The following is an 18,210-nucleotide window of genomic DNA, read 5'->3' as shown; positions in this document are numbered from 1 at the left end:
TTGTGTTGTGTGAAGCACACAACAGAGGAGAAAGCGAAGAGATATACAGAGACAACAGGCAGCTGAACCTAAATTACACTATTACAAAGAGCTCAGCACCAGTATCTCTTGAATTCTCATCAGGAAAAGTGATTAAAAAGTTTAAATTTTAAACGTAAATGAAAGATAAACACCCACCTTTACAGATTACCAACTAGAAGATTGTGTGACCTGCCCCCTAGTGGTTGTTGTGCAAGTAGCATTCAGGTACATATTGTTATTGAAAAAGTAAAATGAAAGGGTTAGTTCACCCAAAAATGAAAATAGTGTCATTTTTTACTCACCCTTATGCCGTTCCACACCTGTAAGACATTTGTTTATCTTCGGAACACAAATTAAGATATTTTTGTTGAAAGATGGCTCCGGCCTTCATAGAGAGTGACATTTCCTCTCTCAAGATCCATAAAGGTACTAAAAACAAATCTAAATCAGTTCATGTGAGTACAGTGGTTCAATAAAAAAAAAAAAAAAAAATGTCATGGCCGATTTCAAAACAATGCTTCGGGAAGCTTCAGAGCGTTATGAATCAGTGTATCGAATCATGAATCGGATCGCGTGTCAAACTGCCAAACGGCTGAAATCACGTGACTTTGGCACTCCGAACAGAAGATTCGACACACTGATTCATAACGCGCCAAAGCTTCCTGAAGCATTGTTTTGAAATCGACCATCATTACTATAGAAGTCATTTTGTTGTTGTTTTTTTTTTTTTGGTTCACCAAAAATATTCTCGTCGCTTTATAATATTAATATTGAACCACTGTACTCACATGAACTGATTTAAATATGTTTTTAGTACATTTATGAATCCTGAGAGAGGAAGTGTCATTGCTCCCTATGGAGGCCTCACGGAGCTATCGGATTTAAACTAAAATATCTTAATTTGTGTTCCGAAGATTAATGAAGGTCTTACGGGTGTGGGACGACATGAGGGTGAGTAATAAATGACAGAATTGTAATTTTTGGGTGAACTAACCCTTTAACTTAGGTGGCTAAAAGTTAAACAACAGTAGAATCACTTTTCTAAATAAAAACATTTTATCTTTTGCATGTGTGCCACTGAAGAAATAATATAGACTATATGTGTAAAAAATAAAAACACTTAAAAGCAGTTTATTTGTTTATTTCTCATCTTATTTCACATTCAAGCCTTTGAAATACATGTTAGATATCCTGAAAAGGAAGCAAACAAAATCGAGCAACTTGAATACAAACTTTGCACGTAACCCACACAAGTACACATTCACTGTGAGCCACAAGATTGTGATCCATTCAGCATAACAGACACTTACATGACGCCATCATCTCACGTGTGAGAGTTCACAGGAAGAAAGTTCAAGACCTCCACAACGTAATGTGGGCAGATGATGTTGTAGCACCGTTTCACCAAAGGGGGCGATGAAAACCATGACAGTCATCTTCCTCGAGACTGCAAGCGTGAGTGGAAACAAGCCCTCCATATTCCATAAGGAAAATAATTTATGCATAATGAGAAAACAGCTATAGAGATTTTGACATTTACTGCTAACACAAAAGCATTTATTCTATGTGTGCTATGAAATGTGCACTGTATATGTACAGTAGCATTTTGTATTAGACCTCTACAGATTACAGAATGATTGTTTCTCTACGGATTAACCATTTGCCAAAATATTATTGTAAATCATATTTTTAAACGTATTGCTTTACATAAAGCACTACCACATTTTCTTTAAACGACCTGTGGCCAGTTGCATAAACTTCGCCACTATCATGTTGAGACTGTCTTAACTAGTCTGACCATCAGTTTGTATGGAAGCTATGGAAAAAAAAAAAAAAAAATTCTGAGGGGTAAAAAACTAGAATTGCGGGTTATACACTTGAAATTGCGAGAAATAAAGTCAGAATTGCGAGATATAAACTCGCAATTCTGAGAAAATGTCAGTATTATAAGATATAAACTCTCAAAGTAATATATAGGCCTATATATCCAAGGCGGAAACCATTTTCCACAGAAACAAGTTTGCCAAGGAATAGTACGCTTTTATGTAACAGTTATGACCAGTCTTATAAAAAATAAAAATAGATGACTAACTTGTAAGACTAAACATTTTATCCAACCGCCTACTGATCCAAATCAACAGAAAACCCAGACAGATACATTCAAGTGCAAGTTTAAAAGCAGATCCACCTGGTGAGATGAATCAAATTGGCAGCAACATTTTTTTAGCCCACTGATTTGACGTCAGTTTGAACATCCAATGATTGCCGTTTTGGAATGTCTAGCATGCACGCGAGGCTGTCACATATGGAATTAAATGTTCTCTAATCAAACTTTTTTTTTTTTTCAATGAACTAGTCATGCATACAAGCTTTTACTGTAAAGTGCTATTATAACAGTAGTTTTAAATTAAAGATAAAACCTTGGACCTTACATAGAGGGTTATAAGTCTCAAATCACAAACATGGTATTTACAGATTCACTTGTTCCTAATTGTGAGGAAAATAATGGTCCCATTTAATCAGAATAAAGCAAACGCAAACAAAACCTACAAAAAACGCAGTGCAGATTAAAATTAAATGTTTTTGCACAATAAAACATTCAGCAACATATTATGTGATGAAAACACTACTGTACATCACTGATTGATTGGCCAGCAGAGAGCAGTGATGTTCAAGTCCACAATGACATTGTCATTTCAGACCAAATACTCACCAAGGTATAAAAAGCGCAAGTAATATTATTAGCAAACAATTCTTCAAAATTCAGGGCTACAACGAATAAAACACAGCAACCAAATATTGTAAAATGTAGAGAAGTCTAACGCAATGGAAAATCATTGTCATATACAGAGTATTATCATATTCACACTCACAGGCAGAACATTTTCAGTCTCTGTGGCTATGAAAGATAAAACCTGAAAATAAACACAAAAGCATTGACATATTTAATGCATGTACAACTGTGCACTTAACAAAAAATAAAATAAAGCATCTTAAACCAGCTTAAGATGGTTTTCTGGTCTGGTCTAGCTTGTTTAAGATGGTCTTGTTGTTATTCCAGCCAGGCCAAGCTGCTGTTGGCCAGTTGGTCTCCCAGCTTGACCAGCTGACGAGTGCCTAAAACCTGCCTGAAACCAGTAAACCGGACCAGCAAACCAGTTGTTCACCAGGGAAGTAGTCATTTTAAATGAGTCTTATTTTAAACTAGAGCATGTGAAAAGGAGAAACTAAGAACCTCATCACATTTGGTTACTTTAAAAGTAGATGTTAGGCTCAAACAAACAGCGAACAAAGTCAATAAAACCCCAAGCTGACTGCTTTGAATGAACTTCACACAGTGGCCATGGCAAATTCTGCTCTTCGGGCAGCAGTCAGAGTGAAACATTCATTTGGTCTCGGTCCAAACTGCAGCCTGAGTGTCCCAAAATTTCATTCTCTCTGCCAGCGGTGACCCTGCACTCAGTAATGAGGGAAAAAAGCAGTGCACAATACAATCAATGGTGCCATTAAACTCTTGAGGTCAAACCGCAATGCTCTGAAACGATGCAAAGCAGCATGGATCCATCTAGAACGTGTCATTCCAAAGATCTGTGCCGACTACTAAGCGTTAATAAATCTTTGGCTGAATGTAAATGTCCTGCTATGAGATGGATGTGAGAACCCTCATCCTCCCAAGCCTTTATTTCTCCTGAGTTGAGAGCGAGTGAGACGGAAAGCAAAGTCAAAGTGGCTTAGTTGTACCCTGTGCGTTAGAAAGACGACAATACAAGAGTATCATTCGTAGGTTTGCAGAACCTGATAGCAGGGACATAAAACAAAAAAAATAAAGTTTAAGACTCTTACTAACAAAAATGGCTTCCAGCTGCTCATTTATGACTGCAAACATGCTTTTGATGAGACATATAGCCTGCGTTACACATATATCTTTATGATCAAGTGTCTAAAATGAAACAACCGTCGTTAATTGAAACTAAAGGAGAGGTCACGTCAATGAAATTTCTGCCAATTTTCACAGGCAAAAAAGGTCCATTGCAGGTTTCTGTTGGGAAACGTGGTGAATTCACTCAACCGACTCGAAAACGCTGCCCTCACACAAAATTCCAGATCACGTGGATTCCTATTGAATTGACTGGATTTTGCCCGCAAAAAAATCTGCGGAACAATGGTAAATTTGACTGCAACTTAACACTGATAAAACAGGGTGAACGTGATTTCACCAAGTACAACATGTTCCTGAATCAACATCTTTGTTGATCCTGGAACAATATTTCAATCAACCGATCAGATCTGACGGAAAAGTTTACAGTTTATGTCAAGTTTAGGCTTACAACCAGGGTTAGGTGCTTCTATATCAGTGTTATTCACCTATCATTTCCCTCACAGGGTTAAGACTAAGGGTGTGTTCACACTTGGCATGTTCGCTTCGATTAAAACAAACCCAGGTGCGATTGCTCTGTTAGTGCGGTTCATTTGAATAAGTGTGAACGCTGCGATCCGAACCCTGGTGCGCACCAAACAAGCGGACTGAGACCCCTGAAAAGATGAGTCTCGATCTGATTCCAAATGAACGCAGACCAAATACATGTAAACGAACCAAAAACAGGACATGATGTCACAAGATGCGATGCCTAAAAGGGACAGAATGCTCAAGCATACCTGTATTTTCTCATCATAGTTGCGATGTTGGCCATTACTGTTCAGTACAGGCAAAGTCCCTTTAAGACAAGTTGTTTCACTCTGCGGCCATCTTTGAAACGCCTTTCAGGCATGAATGTGCAGCTCCTATCTCTTTGAATGACGCGATGACTTTACAATCGACTATTGGCTCTTATTTAGAAGGCGGGACTGGAATGCCAAAACTGTGGATTTTACCCCCCGGAATGTGATTTTTGCCCCCCCCTGTCTGAGTAGGTACTACATTTGAATTTGAACTTACTTCGCGACAGTATGTTCTATATAGTATGAATATAGTATATAGATAATGTTATCAGTATCATGTGACCTATCGGCATTAGTTACGTCGCTTCCCCTCCATTCATAAATCCTCTCCCGTGGCCTCATGGGATAGTAAAGTATCCATAGAATGCACACTTAAGAATCTCGCCGGCAATAGTAGGTCATCCGGGGACTGTTTGACTACTGTTTTTCGAATACTATGAATTCGGACATACTACTCTGTTGCCGTACTTTTTTGCATACTATACAGTAGAGAAGAATTCAATTTCGGACGCAGCTAGTGTGAACACAAAGTGAACCAAGACTAAATGTATTGTTTTCTATTTTAAGAACCAAGAAAACCTAACTACAAGTGTGAACACATGCTAAATTCAGACACAAATGTTGTTCCAGGATCAACAAAATATGCAGGAACACGTCTGACGGTGACCGATAAAAGAGAGAATAGAAAACCAAATCCTCAAGCGGATGTAGCAAAAACACATCATTTAGGAACGTCTGTGAATTGTGTGACATTCTGCTGAGAGGAGCATACGCTGCATATACACCATACCTTGTGAAGAAAACCTCTATTCTCTCTCTGAGTATGTGATTGTTTGAAGGCAAGCATGAAAATCTGGCTCTGAGAATGAGGGAGGTAGAGACTTCGCTTCGATTGCAATCAACTCCCCAACGTGTTTGCTCCTACAATCTGTTCCCCTTCTGCTGTCAGTCGTGGTGCAAACCCAGCCCACCCAATTCAGACACGCTATCCCACTCTCTCTCTTTATGACATTATCATTTCCACACGTGTGACCCAAGCATTTGATTTGAACCTGGAGCAGCCGCTCCACCCATGGACTGCCCGTATCCCATCACGTTATTGGCACTGTAGAAATTCATTCCTGCCATGTGCTGAGTCATCTGTGAGAGAGACAACAGAAATGGTTATTACAGGCAATTAAAAGAAAGTAACAATGACACTTACATTTGTTGATTTCATTTGTTCTCCCTCATGTCGTTCCAAACCTGTGTTTTTTTTTTTTTTTTTTTTTTTTTATTGGAAGACAAAAAGAGAAACTTTATACTGGTTATTTTTGTCAATATGGTTACAAGCTTTAAGCTTTCAAGCTTCAAAAAGACTGCAAAAAAGTGTCATAAATGTAGTATATACAAGTCGTGTACATCTTCAGAAGCCACATGACAACTTTGTGTGAGGAACAGATTAAATTTAAATTAAATAAAAGGATAGTGCACCCAAAAATGAAATGGCCCCTATTGACTTTTTTTTTTCCATACTATGGGAGTCAATGGGGCCCATCAACAGTTTGGTTACCCATATTCTTCAAAATGTCTTCTTTTGTGTTCAGCAGAAGAAAGAAATTTATACAGGTTTGGAACAACTTGAGGGTGAGTAAATGATGACAGAATTTTCATTTTTAGGTGAACTATCCCTTTAAGTCATTATTGACTGAAATCTTGACAGCCGCCCTAGATCTCTTTTTTACGGTCATGAGAGAAGAACGTTCAAAAGTTCAGGGTTCCCACTCATTTTCCAGGATAGTTTCAGTTTTACTATGGCGGGAATAAAATACAAGGATCACACCCTAAAGTATATTGCTCTCTTCATAAGTATTTAAGACTAACAGTTTATGGCCAGTGAAGTATCATTTGAAATTAGAAGGCTTAAAATAAAGCATATGAGTCATTTGGATATTTTTATTGTGCTTGCTTCAGCAGTTTTTTGAAGCATGAAAGCTCCAGTCTAATCATGATATCTGCATGGAAAAAACAATGAGTACATTCTTAAAGGGATAGTTCACCCAAAAATGAAAATTTGATGTTTATCTGCTTACCCCCAGTGCATCCAAGATGTAGGTGACTTTTTTTCTTCAGTCGAACGCAAATTATGATTTTTAACTGCAACCGCTGCCGTCAGTCAGTTAATAATAGCAGTGATTGGGAACTTGAACAATAAGAGTCGAAAAAACTTCCAAATTCAAATTAAACCCTGTGGCTCGTGACGGCACATTGATGTCCTAAGAAACGAAACGATCAGTATTTATATAATTTTTTACCTCTAATAAACCACTATGTCCAACTTCGTTCAGCTTCCGGCTAGTGAGGTCTGATCGCGTTCTGACAACGGAATTGATGTATTGCGCTCATTGAAGTATATGGGCGAGACATCACTTCCGTCATCACAGCGCGTTTTTTGACCTCACTAACAGGAAGCTGAACGAAGTTGGACGTAGTGGTGTATTAAAGGTAAAAAAATTATATAAATACTGTTCGGTTTCTCGCACAAACCGATCGTTTCGTGTCTTAGGACATCAATGTGCCGTCACGAGCCGCAGGGTTTAATTTGGATTTGTCTATGGAAGTTTTTTCGACTCTTATTGTTCAAGTTCCCAATCACTGCAATTATTTGACTGACAGACGGCAGCGGTTGCAGTTAAAAATCATAATTTGCGTTCGACTGAAGAAAAAAGTCATCTACATCTTGGATGCCCTGGGGGTAAGCAGATAAACATCAAATTTTCATTTTTGGGTGAACTATCCCTTTAAATATATCTTTTTTTGTGTTCCTTCTTTTGTGAAAGTCATACAGGTTTGGAACATCATGAGGGTGAGTAAATGATGACAGACTGCAGTAGCCCCTCACTGCAGAACACACGAGATCCAGTGGGGGGGGGAGACGGGTAGGTTAAGGAATATGTAAAGTGGGAGGAGTTGAATCTAGATCCAGGGGGTGGAGATGAGTAGGTTTAGATCCAGGGGGCGGAGACGGGTAGGTTTAGGCATATGCAAAGTGGGAGGAGTTGGATATAGAGTTGGGCCCCCTGGATCTCATGTTCTGCAGTGAGGAACATCTCACAAACTGTTCATTTTTGTGTGAACTATCCCTTTAATGTTTGTTCTTCAAGTATCAAAATCGATTTGAGTTGAATGTACCTAAAATATTTTGGGCTATCAGTGTGAACAGAGTCTATGTTCTGTTCTGCTCTGTTAGCATGGTAATCATGATTCCAGCGCTTGTTACCTGGCTGATGTTCCACTGCATCTGTTGGGCCTGCTGTGCTCCATATGCCTGCTGAGGAACTGCTGCCATGCTTCCCATCATCCCATTCTGCATTCCCATTACGCCCCCCTGCACCCCTGCCATGTACGGAGGAGCAGCTGCCATTCCGGTCTGCGGCATGACACCCGCCTGTCCCAGTATGTTCATCTGTGGAGCCATCATAGGCCCCATCATGCCCTGCTGCGCAGCCAGGGCCTGGTATTGGCCGTAACCTGCAGCAGGGACATAGCCCATCTGAGTTGCTCCCATATACATGCCAGCTAAAACAGAAACAGATAAACATGCATAAACAGTACAAAAGAGCCATATTTTGAGTAAGTCGTTTCAAATTTGCCTTCATCCTGAAACTAATCTCACCATGAGCGGCCATGTTTGTTTGTGGAGCTGTACTGCTGTACAGGGACAAGATTGAGTCCTTTGACATCTTCTTTCCGCTGTCCTCGCTTTTGGTGGGGGGATCTAGGAACAGGCTGAGGTTTTCGGGCACTGATGCTGCTACCCGTCCAGTGGGCATGGACCCTGAGCTAGGCTAGAGTGGGGAAAAAAACACAAACTATTTGGTTTACATGCATTAATCACTCTAAAGTTGGATTCAAGATAGTCAAGGACCGTGAGAATGAAGTGAAATCTCAGTATGAAACATCTTTACCGTGCTCCTGGTGGAGTTTGAGCTGCTGACGGCAGCAGGCATAGAGGTGAAGAGGTCGAGGGCGGGACTAATTTCTGTGCTCTGTTTGCCATTGGACACGGGAGCTTGAGGAGCTTGAGGAGCTAGAGCATCTGGAAACGAGAGTTTCAACATCAAAAGTCTATTGTGGTTGTAATGATATGTATAATGTTTAGTTTAGCACATTACCTAGCCCTAGTAAGTCATTAACAGACTGTGACTGCTTCTTTGGACTGTTTTTGAATGGCTGTGGCTCATCTTTTTTCTGCAAGACAAACAAACATAGTCTTACTCATGCGTTAATGATAAAAACGCCATTTTGTTATTTTAAAGGGGTCCTATTATGCTATTTTACACTTTCTTTAGTGTGTAATTTTGCTGTTTGAACATGAAAAATTAGTTTTCTTCTGGGAACGAACATGTCACTATATTCTTCATTTAAATAATTCCCACCTAGGGCATGTGCAAAATAAAGGAGGCGTGGCTTGGTTGAGTTGCGTTAGTAGTGTGTTGAAACTCACGTAAGGTAAGGGACGTGATATTTACGAAACACACTCAAAGTGCTTGAACCAATCACAAAACATTGGTCCAGCTGACCAATCAGAATACACTGCGCTTTCCGGAAGAAGGGGATTCATAAAGACCGGAACTAAACAAAGTGTTACTGACAGACTGGGAAGCAAGATGCTGCAATAAAATATGTGAAAAATAATAATCAAGCATGAAAACCTATTCTAGTAGACCCAGAAAGCAAAATCCACACTATAAAAAGGGCATAATAGGTCCCCTTTAACAGAGTTGTTCAGTTATGCCATCAATTTGAAGGTCAACCCAGAAGGCTCCATAAGGAATGTCTAATGTCTCTATAATGAAAATGTTTTGTGAATGTTTTCAGTTTTTGAACATGGGTGTTCAATATAAAATTAGAACAAGACGTAGAGTCCCATCAAGTAATAAGTAACCACAGACCCAATTTTACTCGTAAATCAAAAACCCATTAGAAATTGCTGAGGGAATTCATGGTTCAAAAATGCTAGCTTTCTTCTGGGTTTTAGGTCTATAAACTAGTGGTTCTTAACCAGAAGGCCAGGACCCACTACGAGGCTTCAGGAAACTACCAAGGAGACCTCAAGATGACTAAAGAGTACTTTAAATTTAAATTATTATTAATATAATAAAATAATCAAACTCTCATCTAAATTAAAAGGCTAAAAAACACATAAATCAATATGTATTTCTTATTTAATATAATAATAAAATTAATAAATAATGAAATACAAATAATATACAATATAAATATATTTATTTTCCCCTTCAATAACTGTAAAAACTATTGTTTTAATTGAGGAACATACAGTTCTTGAAACTTCTGAAATCACTCAATCACAGTTTCAATTTAATTCAATTTTGTCATAATTAGAGCATAAATGCCCAATATCAGGGAGTGGAGCCTTTGTTGGACAACGGGGGCTTTCAAATCAAAAAGGTTGAGAATCACTGTTATTAAACTGAACAGCTTAATTGCACAAATGCAGAAACCCACCAGCTTCATCTTTTCAAAAACAACAGGAGCCTCTTTCGTTACGGTCTCACTCTTTTCTTTCTGAAAAATGAAAAGGAAATCAACTTTATTCTTTTACGAAATTAAATTAAAACACAAATTTTAAATTCTAACATCTTTGGACTTACCCTAAAGGACTGGATGTCAATGCATTTATCCATATATTTCTTCTTATCGTATTTGTCACGGATAAAAATCTCAGCAGCTCTTTATTGCGTTGCTTAAGGAAACCTTTAATATGAGGGGAGGATAATCTTAAACATTCATGCACAGTTTTGCACACACATATATACACACTAAAGGATACTGGTCTGTCTCTGGGCGCTGGAAGCACTCTGGTAAAAAGGCCTCGTATAGTCGCCGAGCTTTGGCGTTCCCCATCTCCTGAACAGACTGAGCACATACAAAACATGCATAAACACATCTATATCATACATAGATCATGATAACATCATAAGCAATGCCCTTTCTGCAGGAAACCTTGATCAGAAGAGCTTACCTGTATCTGCTCATGAGTCCACTGGTCCAGGTTTACAGATTTAACTCGTGATATGTGCACGCCAAGATTCCGGTGGATTCCCGCACAGCGGATACAAATGAAGATTCCAAGATTCCAGGATGCCCATCTGGGACCTGATGGGCGAAAAAACAAATTAAGACATTAAAGAAATGTATTTAATTAGGACCACAGTTTTATCTACCTTTTTTTATTTCCAGGAATATTAAATTATATTAATAATTAGACAACATATATTTAATTTATATACATTTCATTATATTTTTTTTTAAAAAAGCTATATTTTATCAACCATGGTGGAAGAGTAATTAATTTCCCAGAATGCTCTAATTATTCAAAATATTTCAGTTGAGTAAGCTTTTTTGGAAAGAAATTAATATTTTTGTTCAGCAAGAACTCTTAAATTGACTCAATTAAATTGATGAAAAGTGAGAGTAAATACATTTATAATATTACAAAAGATTAAACAAATGCTGTTTTTTTTTAACCTTCTATTAAAAAATAAAAAAGTCCTGAACAAATGCATCAGTTTCCAACTGTTTTCAACTGATGATAATAATAAGTTGATAATTGATAATAATAATTTTAAAATATATTAAAAAATATATATTTTTTAATTGTGATAATATTTCACAATATTACTGTTTTTACTGTATTTTTGATCAAATAAATGTAGCCTTGGTGAGCAGAGAACAAAAGACTTCTTTCAAAAACTTTTAAAAAATCGTATCAACTCCAAACTTGCGTGTATATATATTAATTGAATAACCAATCATATTTTTTATTTTTATATATAAATCAATTATTATTATAGAAATGGATTGAAATGTTGACGCTAATGTTCATTTCTATAAAGTTATACAATTACAGATTTCATTATGCTTTATTAAAATGCAGCAAATTCCTCTTCGTGTCATTACAATTCAACTTCCTGTGGGATGTGGATGAATCAATTCAAATTCCATTTCATGAACTGAAATGGAGCCAATTCTTAAAATCAGAATTCAGCCCAGCCCTGGCTAAAGCAATTTAATGAGTCAGTGAAGGAGAGAATGGACAGAAAAACACAGACGGAAGGGAGCGAGAGATAGAGGGCGCCTGCTGAGGAGTGATATTTACATTCTCCTGTTTGGCATTAGAAGAGAAAATAGCAAGCTTCACACACTGCAACCACTAATCCAGTTTGGGCAGTCATGTGGACACGCTGGCTCAACGCTGATAACGCACACCCACCAGCCCCTGCAGCATCTGTAGTCCTTCCTACTGCTCTTAAATCACACATGTATAAATACACACAGTCATGATGAAGCCCACACTACCTGCAACAAAGCCATTTGAATCAGAGAACCATGCCTGAAGGTGCATATATGTGTTGTTATCACCATTTTCTACTTCAAACACATTATGTAACCATACTCTGCTGAGACATGAGCAAGCTTCAAAGACAATGCCAAAGAAGACTGTCTCCAAGCAAAAGTATTGAGCTTTTGTGCTCTTATGAAGCAATATCCGTTTTGGCCAATAGGTGGCAGCACAACACTAAGTTATTGCACTGGTTGGTCTCCTGATGTAATGTCACAGAGGATTGTTGTGGCAACATTTCCTCTTAATTGCTTAGGGTTCTCTGGAACAAATGCACAGCATTCTGGGACGGTCATACCTGCTGTTTACACAGTGCACCTGCTGTGGTTATATTCATCTGAGTGGATCTAATTTGACACAAAGTAGACAATTTGCTTCTAACCTTGAGTAAGCATCAGATGGCACGCCCATGGGCCGCCCACAGGCCTTTCGCTGACTGTCTCGTGTGTACAGCACACAAAACAGAACAGCACTGAAAATAACAAGCTCCGATCAGATGGGGAGGCTTGTGAGGAAGTAATATTAGCTGGATCTGACAAAGTTGCCTTGCACTGAATCTTTAAAAAAAGAATTTAACAAATCCATTTCCTTAACAATTCCATTAATGATTCTTTTAATACATTTAATAATAAACCTTTGGAACAAAGAAATGCAATTCCATTGCCAAACGATGACTTTGTTTCAATAATATACATTTCTGAATAAATAAAATTAATACTTTTATCCAACAAGGATGGTTAAAATTGCAAAAAAAAAAAAAAAAAAAAAAAAAGTTCTTTTGAACTTTCAAAGAATCCTGAAAAAAAAAAAAAAAAATCTACTACAGTTTCCACAAAAATACTAAGCAGCACAACTATTATCAGCATTGATTATAATAAGAATTGTTTATTGATCATTAAATCAGCATATTAAAATGATTTCTGAAAGATCATGTGACACTGAAGACTAGAGTAATGACGGCAGAAAATTCAGCTTTGCCATCCCCTCACAGGAATATATCACATTTTACAATGCAGGTGAGCATTAGAGACTTGGTCAAAGCATGCTGGGAAATAACATATCCCAGCCCAATTTCAATTAAACTTAAGTTCATCTAAATTAAAATAAATATGTTCATAAAACAGTTCAGTTTACTTAAAATATATCAGTTCTGTGAACTTGAAAGAAAAAGTGCTAAATACTTATAAAAGTTCATTTGACTGAACTAATTTAATTTAAGTTTGTCCTACTCAAACGAATTAATTATTTTGAGCGTTACACCGTGTCTACAACAGACGCGACTTTTATTGCGTCATGCCGCGCCATGCCGCAACAGCTTAAAGCTGTCTACACTGAACACGACAAGATGACCGTTGGAAAGCACATCAGAAATAGAACGGGGTATCCATTTACTGTTGGGAATTTGTTGTGCCGTGCCGCATCCAGTGTAGACAATTACACATACAATTACGGATTATATTTTCTTTTGGTGTAGACACGGTGTTAGGGTTTTGTGTCGGTCAGATGGTCTTTTCCTGTGTAAGTGGGTAAAAGTGGACCAGACTGTATGCTGGAAATCAATTGACAGGCTAGACAAGACCACCTAACCTCTTTGTACCAAAAAAGCACAGAAAGCCAAAATCTAATCATGAAATCTGAGATCTAATATTTATTCTGCTAAAAATGCATTGATTTGGCCCTTAATGGAGCACTAGGGCTTTGGTTTACGTCTGCACTATGCACACGGTCACACTCACATCTGAGATTTGGCATGGACTCTAATGTGAGATGGCCCTGTGCCAGAGGAAAGGGATATTCCCAACGGGATGCACGCTGGTTCACTGCAGCTGTATAAAACACAATTTTCATGAGCTCTTCTGTGCCGCAGGCCTCTTTAGATTACCTATTCATCCCCCACCTACAAATATCCCTCCTCTCTCTCTCTCTCTTTTGGTCTCCTGCTGAACCCGCCTGCATGGCTAAGGGGTAATCAGCTTGTGCGGTATTACTGGAGGACATCAGCTCAGGCACAGGGAGAGAGAGGGTGTTTGCGTGTGGGATGGAGGACGGACCGAAGAACATGTGAGGCTGTAATAAACAGCCATGTGGAGTCAGGCAGGTTTCAGGGTGAATCACAAGAGATGCATAACAGAACAGGGTGGAGAGATTCACACATGCAGTTCACACTTATTAGCCTATTAGAGAGAAGCACTAGTGAGAGCCAGAGAAAGGACACATGCCAAGCCACCTGTTTATTAGTGGTACTTGCTAAGCCAAACATCACAATGCTCAGACTTAGGGTTTGGCATTTGAACCCGGTGGGTAACTCCTGCACTGTTTATGCTACAGACATGATACCTTGAATGGGCAGCTTATATATGAGATATGACATTATTATGATTAGGCTTACGTTTTTTTGACCTGGTTGATGAAACAATGGGAAAAAAAACATCCCATTGACTTACACTGAACACTCTATAAACTACGTACCAAAACGAAAAAAGTAGAGGGAAATTAGTTTGGGGGCAAAACAAACAAGATGGCATGATGGTCCAGGAACAATACAAGAGAGTTTTGGGCCAGCTGACAGAAACATCACTTGCCCTATTGGGCCATTTTTGTGTTGTTGATCACAAGCATGTGGTTTTATGCTTTGCAAATAAAAAACCTCAGGTTTTTTTGTTATTATTGTTAAACATCAGTCAAGAGGAATTAAACATCACAGCTCAATATTTACCCCAACTGACCACTGTAAGAACTAGGAATGCACCGATATGAAAATTTTGGTCGATACCGATGTAGACACAAAATAAACACACACATATTATATATTAATATAATATAATATATATTAAATATTATATAAATGGTTAGTTCCTGTTCTTGATTCTGATCTAGAGTCTCTTAAGCTTTTATGTCACTCACATCTCTTATCACCAAGGCTGCATTTATTTTAATCAAAAATAAAAGCGGCTTTAAATATATATATTTTTTTCTATTTTCATATATTTTAATTTGTTATTTATTCCTGTGATGCAAAGCTGAATTTTCAGCATCATTACTTCAGTCTTTGGTGTCACATGATCCTTCAGGTATCATTCTAATATGCTGATTTGGTGCTCAAAAAACATTTCTTATTATTATCAATGTTGAAAACAGTTGTGATGCTTAATATTTTTACAGAAGCCATAATACTTTTTCAAAAGAACAGCATTTATTTGTACAAATATCATTGCTGAATAAAAGTATTAATTTCTTTAAAAATAAAATGTACTGAAGTTAGTGTATAGTGTAAAAATATGTTTTGAAAATGTATAATATTGTGGTGGGGCCATGTGGGTAGGCAGATAAAAATCTGAGCTACTGTTAGAGAAAAGCCCTGCATTTCCTTGACATACTCCATGTGTGATCTATACAAAAGAGTGAACAGCTTCCCCTCCAGCTTGACAGGAGCCTTGTTTACAGTCTCTGTGATTTTACAGGCCGCAAAGCTGTTGTAATGTTGCTCTTAAAGTTACATTAACATTCTGTGATCTACAATGTGTTCCTCTGACAGACAGCATTCTAGTCTGCCAAAAGATAGATGAGAGTCAGTGTGTCTGAATCAAACAACAAGAAAGACCAACTCAGAAGAGAAACGTGGACTTTGGTTGGACCTGCTGTGAGAGGATGTGTACCAAACAAACACTGGGCCTCACACACACAAACATACATGCACACACACACTCTTTAAGTACATAGAAACTGAAAAAGTGCAACATGTGGTTGTTCAGTAGAGACCTGATTTCAAATTCCCTTCTCAACAGGACAAACCTGCTCAGGACGCTTTAAGCCACATGGATCAGCATCACATGTCTAAGAATCTCAAGTTCTAAATGGATCACTGAGAAAAGCATTATGGGGGAAATCACAGACTGGGCTAAACTAAACCAATGAACTAGAGGCATATGCTGCATCTGATCTTACATACTGTCTGAGTATGTGCTACATTTGAATTTAGTTCTATATAGTATAAATAGGCAGTAGGAATGAATTTCGGACATCTTATTTTCATGTGACCTATTGGCGTCAGTTGCGTCACTTCACTGCCATTGATTAATCCTCTCCCATGGCCCCATGGATAGTAAAGTGTCCATGGAATGTGCACTTCAGAATCTCAGTGGAAATAGTAGGTTATCTGGGTACATATTAGTCTGCTGGCATAATGTTTTCCGAATAGTACAGGGGTTTTCGCACCGGGAAGTTCTAGGAACATAGTTCTAGGAGCTAGCCACCAGGGTGGTTCCCCGAAAACTAATAGTTCCCCTATGGTCGTTTTCCTGGTTGCATTCGCACCACCAGTAGGAACTATGAAGTGATGTAAGCTGCGCTTGTTGTTGTGATTTTTTATTTTGACGGCGCTGAGAATGCCAGAGCCTGAGCACACAGAACTCACATTCTCTATCTTAGTTTGTTTACGATTTGCTTAACAGCCTGTCTAATGTTACTACATAGAACTGCTATACAAAGAAAGAAGATAGTATATGAAAAAGTATTATTGTTTGCCATGTGGTTGATGTCCAGTGTCACTAACTGAGCAGAAATACATAAACGTGTCACTTGGTCCCCTCAAATTTCCGTTGGATTTTCCCCTGAACTTGAGAGGTCCATCTATCATTGTTTTCTTATGTTCATAGAGTTAATTTTTGGAGTAAATATATAGGCTATAAACTGTGTGTGTACACAGCTTTTTAAAAAATGGCGGGTGTCAGTGTTTCACGTACGTTCGGCCAACCAACAAACACTTACTTCACTGGTAGTTCCTATAGTGCTGGTTTAGACTCTGAAGTAGGAGCTAATTTAGTTCCCCCAAAAGAAGTTCTTAGAACTAAAATCTTTCCTAGTTCCTGAGGTGTGAGCACGGCAAAATCCGGGTACTTCCACCAATAGTTCTAGGAACTATGAAAAGGTTCCTCCTTTGCGAAAGCCCCTTATGTATAGGGAAGTATCGGATTTCAGATGCAGTGCCAGTTTCTCCAACTAGGTTGAGGGATTCTTGGCCTGCCAGGCTACCAGTTTTTTTTTCTGTAAACTACAGGGCTTCTCCTACCCCAAAATATCCAGAGGACATGAAATGGACTCTGGCACCCCTCAGAGCAGATGGACTTTTTGGTTTATTCAGGATTAAAATTCATAAAGACAGGCCTTGTACTTAATTATGCAGACATGAACTCTCTGCTGTCATGCCATTATCACGTGTCTGTGCAGTATTAGGACTGCAGTTTGACTTTCATACTAATCTCCAAAGCCGACATGACACCTGGAGAACTGGGGCGGTTGTAGCTCTGTTGTGATGTCTGCACATCTACAACATCTTGCACTACATTACTAACAGCAATGATCTTCAGTAGCCTTTAAAAACGAGTTTTAATTCACACACTGTAAGACAGCCGTTTTGCAACAGTGCCAAAGCAGTACCCACACAGGTCAGACCCTGGGAATGTGTAACATTCAAATTTCCAGACATTACAATAGTGTTTTATAATCGCTGAAAAGATGTTTCCCCTGAACAAAACTGGCCTGGTTTAGTCCCAAGAATTCACTCCAATAATACAGTACATCTTAATTTCAGTTTGCCTTTGTACCAACTAACCAAACGCTCAATACAAGTCACAAAAGTCTCAAATAGCAGCCCTAGGGCAAATAACATTATTAATTATTAGGACACATAAAACAAACTTAGGATACTTTTTTTTTTCCATATAACCTTCAGGTAGGGCACTTATCACACAATACTGGTGTTTCTCAAAAATGAAAAAAAAAAAAAAAAAAAAAAAGAAAAAGAATAGAATAGAGTAGCCTTCCCCACTTCTGCATTGACTGATTTTGATTAAACTTCAGCTGTGTACTCATTATATGAGGCCAATCACATGGATGTGACTATTGAGAGTCAAAGTCATAGTTCCACCAACTGGCAACAGGAAGTGTGTCACTTTCTAAATGCTTTGAAATCGTCCTCTTATTTTTACCCAATTCCCTTCGAACTTTGTCAGAATAATGTGAAGACATGGCAGATGTAGACCTGTGAAAGGATTCTTGATATCTTA

At 38.2% G+C, this 18,210-nt stretch overlaps 1 protein-coding gene across 3 annotated transcripts in view; it reads right to left on the bottom strand.

Annotated features, from left to right (window-relative positions):
* Nucleotides 1-1,152: 1,152 nt before the first annotated feature.
* smap2 (small ArfGAP2) overlaps nt 1,153-18,210 on the bottom strand; it is a 28,125-nt gene continuing 11,067 nt past the window's right edge. For 2 of the 3 annotated variants that reach the window (XM_067411619.1, XM_067411621.1), the window contains exons 2-10: nt 10,766-10,899; nt 10,574-10,659; nt 10,395-10,473; nt 10,249-10,308; nt 8,895-8,970; nt 8,688-8,818; nt 8,396-8,567; nt 8,000-8,298; nt 1,153-5,880 (exon numbers count right to left, since the gene is read on the bottom strand). In XM_067411619.1, coding sequence (XP_067267720.1) covers nt 5,755-5,880; nt 8,000-8,298; nt 8,396-8,567; nt 8,688-8,818; nt 8,895-8,970; nt 10,249-10,308; nt 10,395-10,473; nt 10,574-10,659; nt 10,766-10,899 — 1,163 coding nt within the window. In that variant the 3' untranslated portion in view covers nt 1,153-5,754. Of the gene's footprint in view, nt 5,986-7,999; nt 8,299-8,395; nt 8,568-8,687; nt 8,819-8,894; nt 8,971-10,248; nt 10,309-10,394; nt 10,474-10,573; nt 10,660-10,765; nt 10,900-18,210 lie in introns of all 3 variants that reach the window. The other variant, XM_067411620.1, reaches the window with a different exon arrangement.

This window comes from Chanodichthys erythropterus, chromosome 15 (assembly GCF_024489055.1).
Source record: "Chanodichthys erythropterus isolate Z2021 chromosome 15, ASM2448905v1, whole genome shotgun sequence".
NCBI classification, from domain to species: domain Eukaryota; kingdom Metazoa; phylum Chordata; class Actinopteri; order Cypriniformes; family Xenocyprididae; genus Chanodichthys; species Chanodichthys erythropterus.
This window is presented reverse-complemented; position numbering and strand designations above follow the sequence as displayed.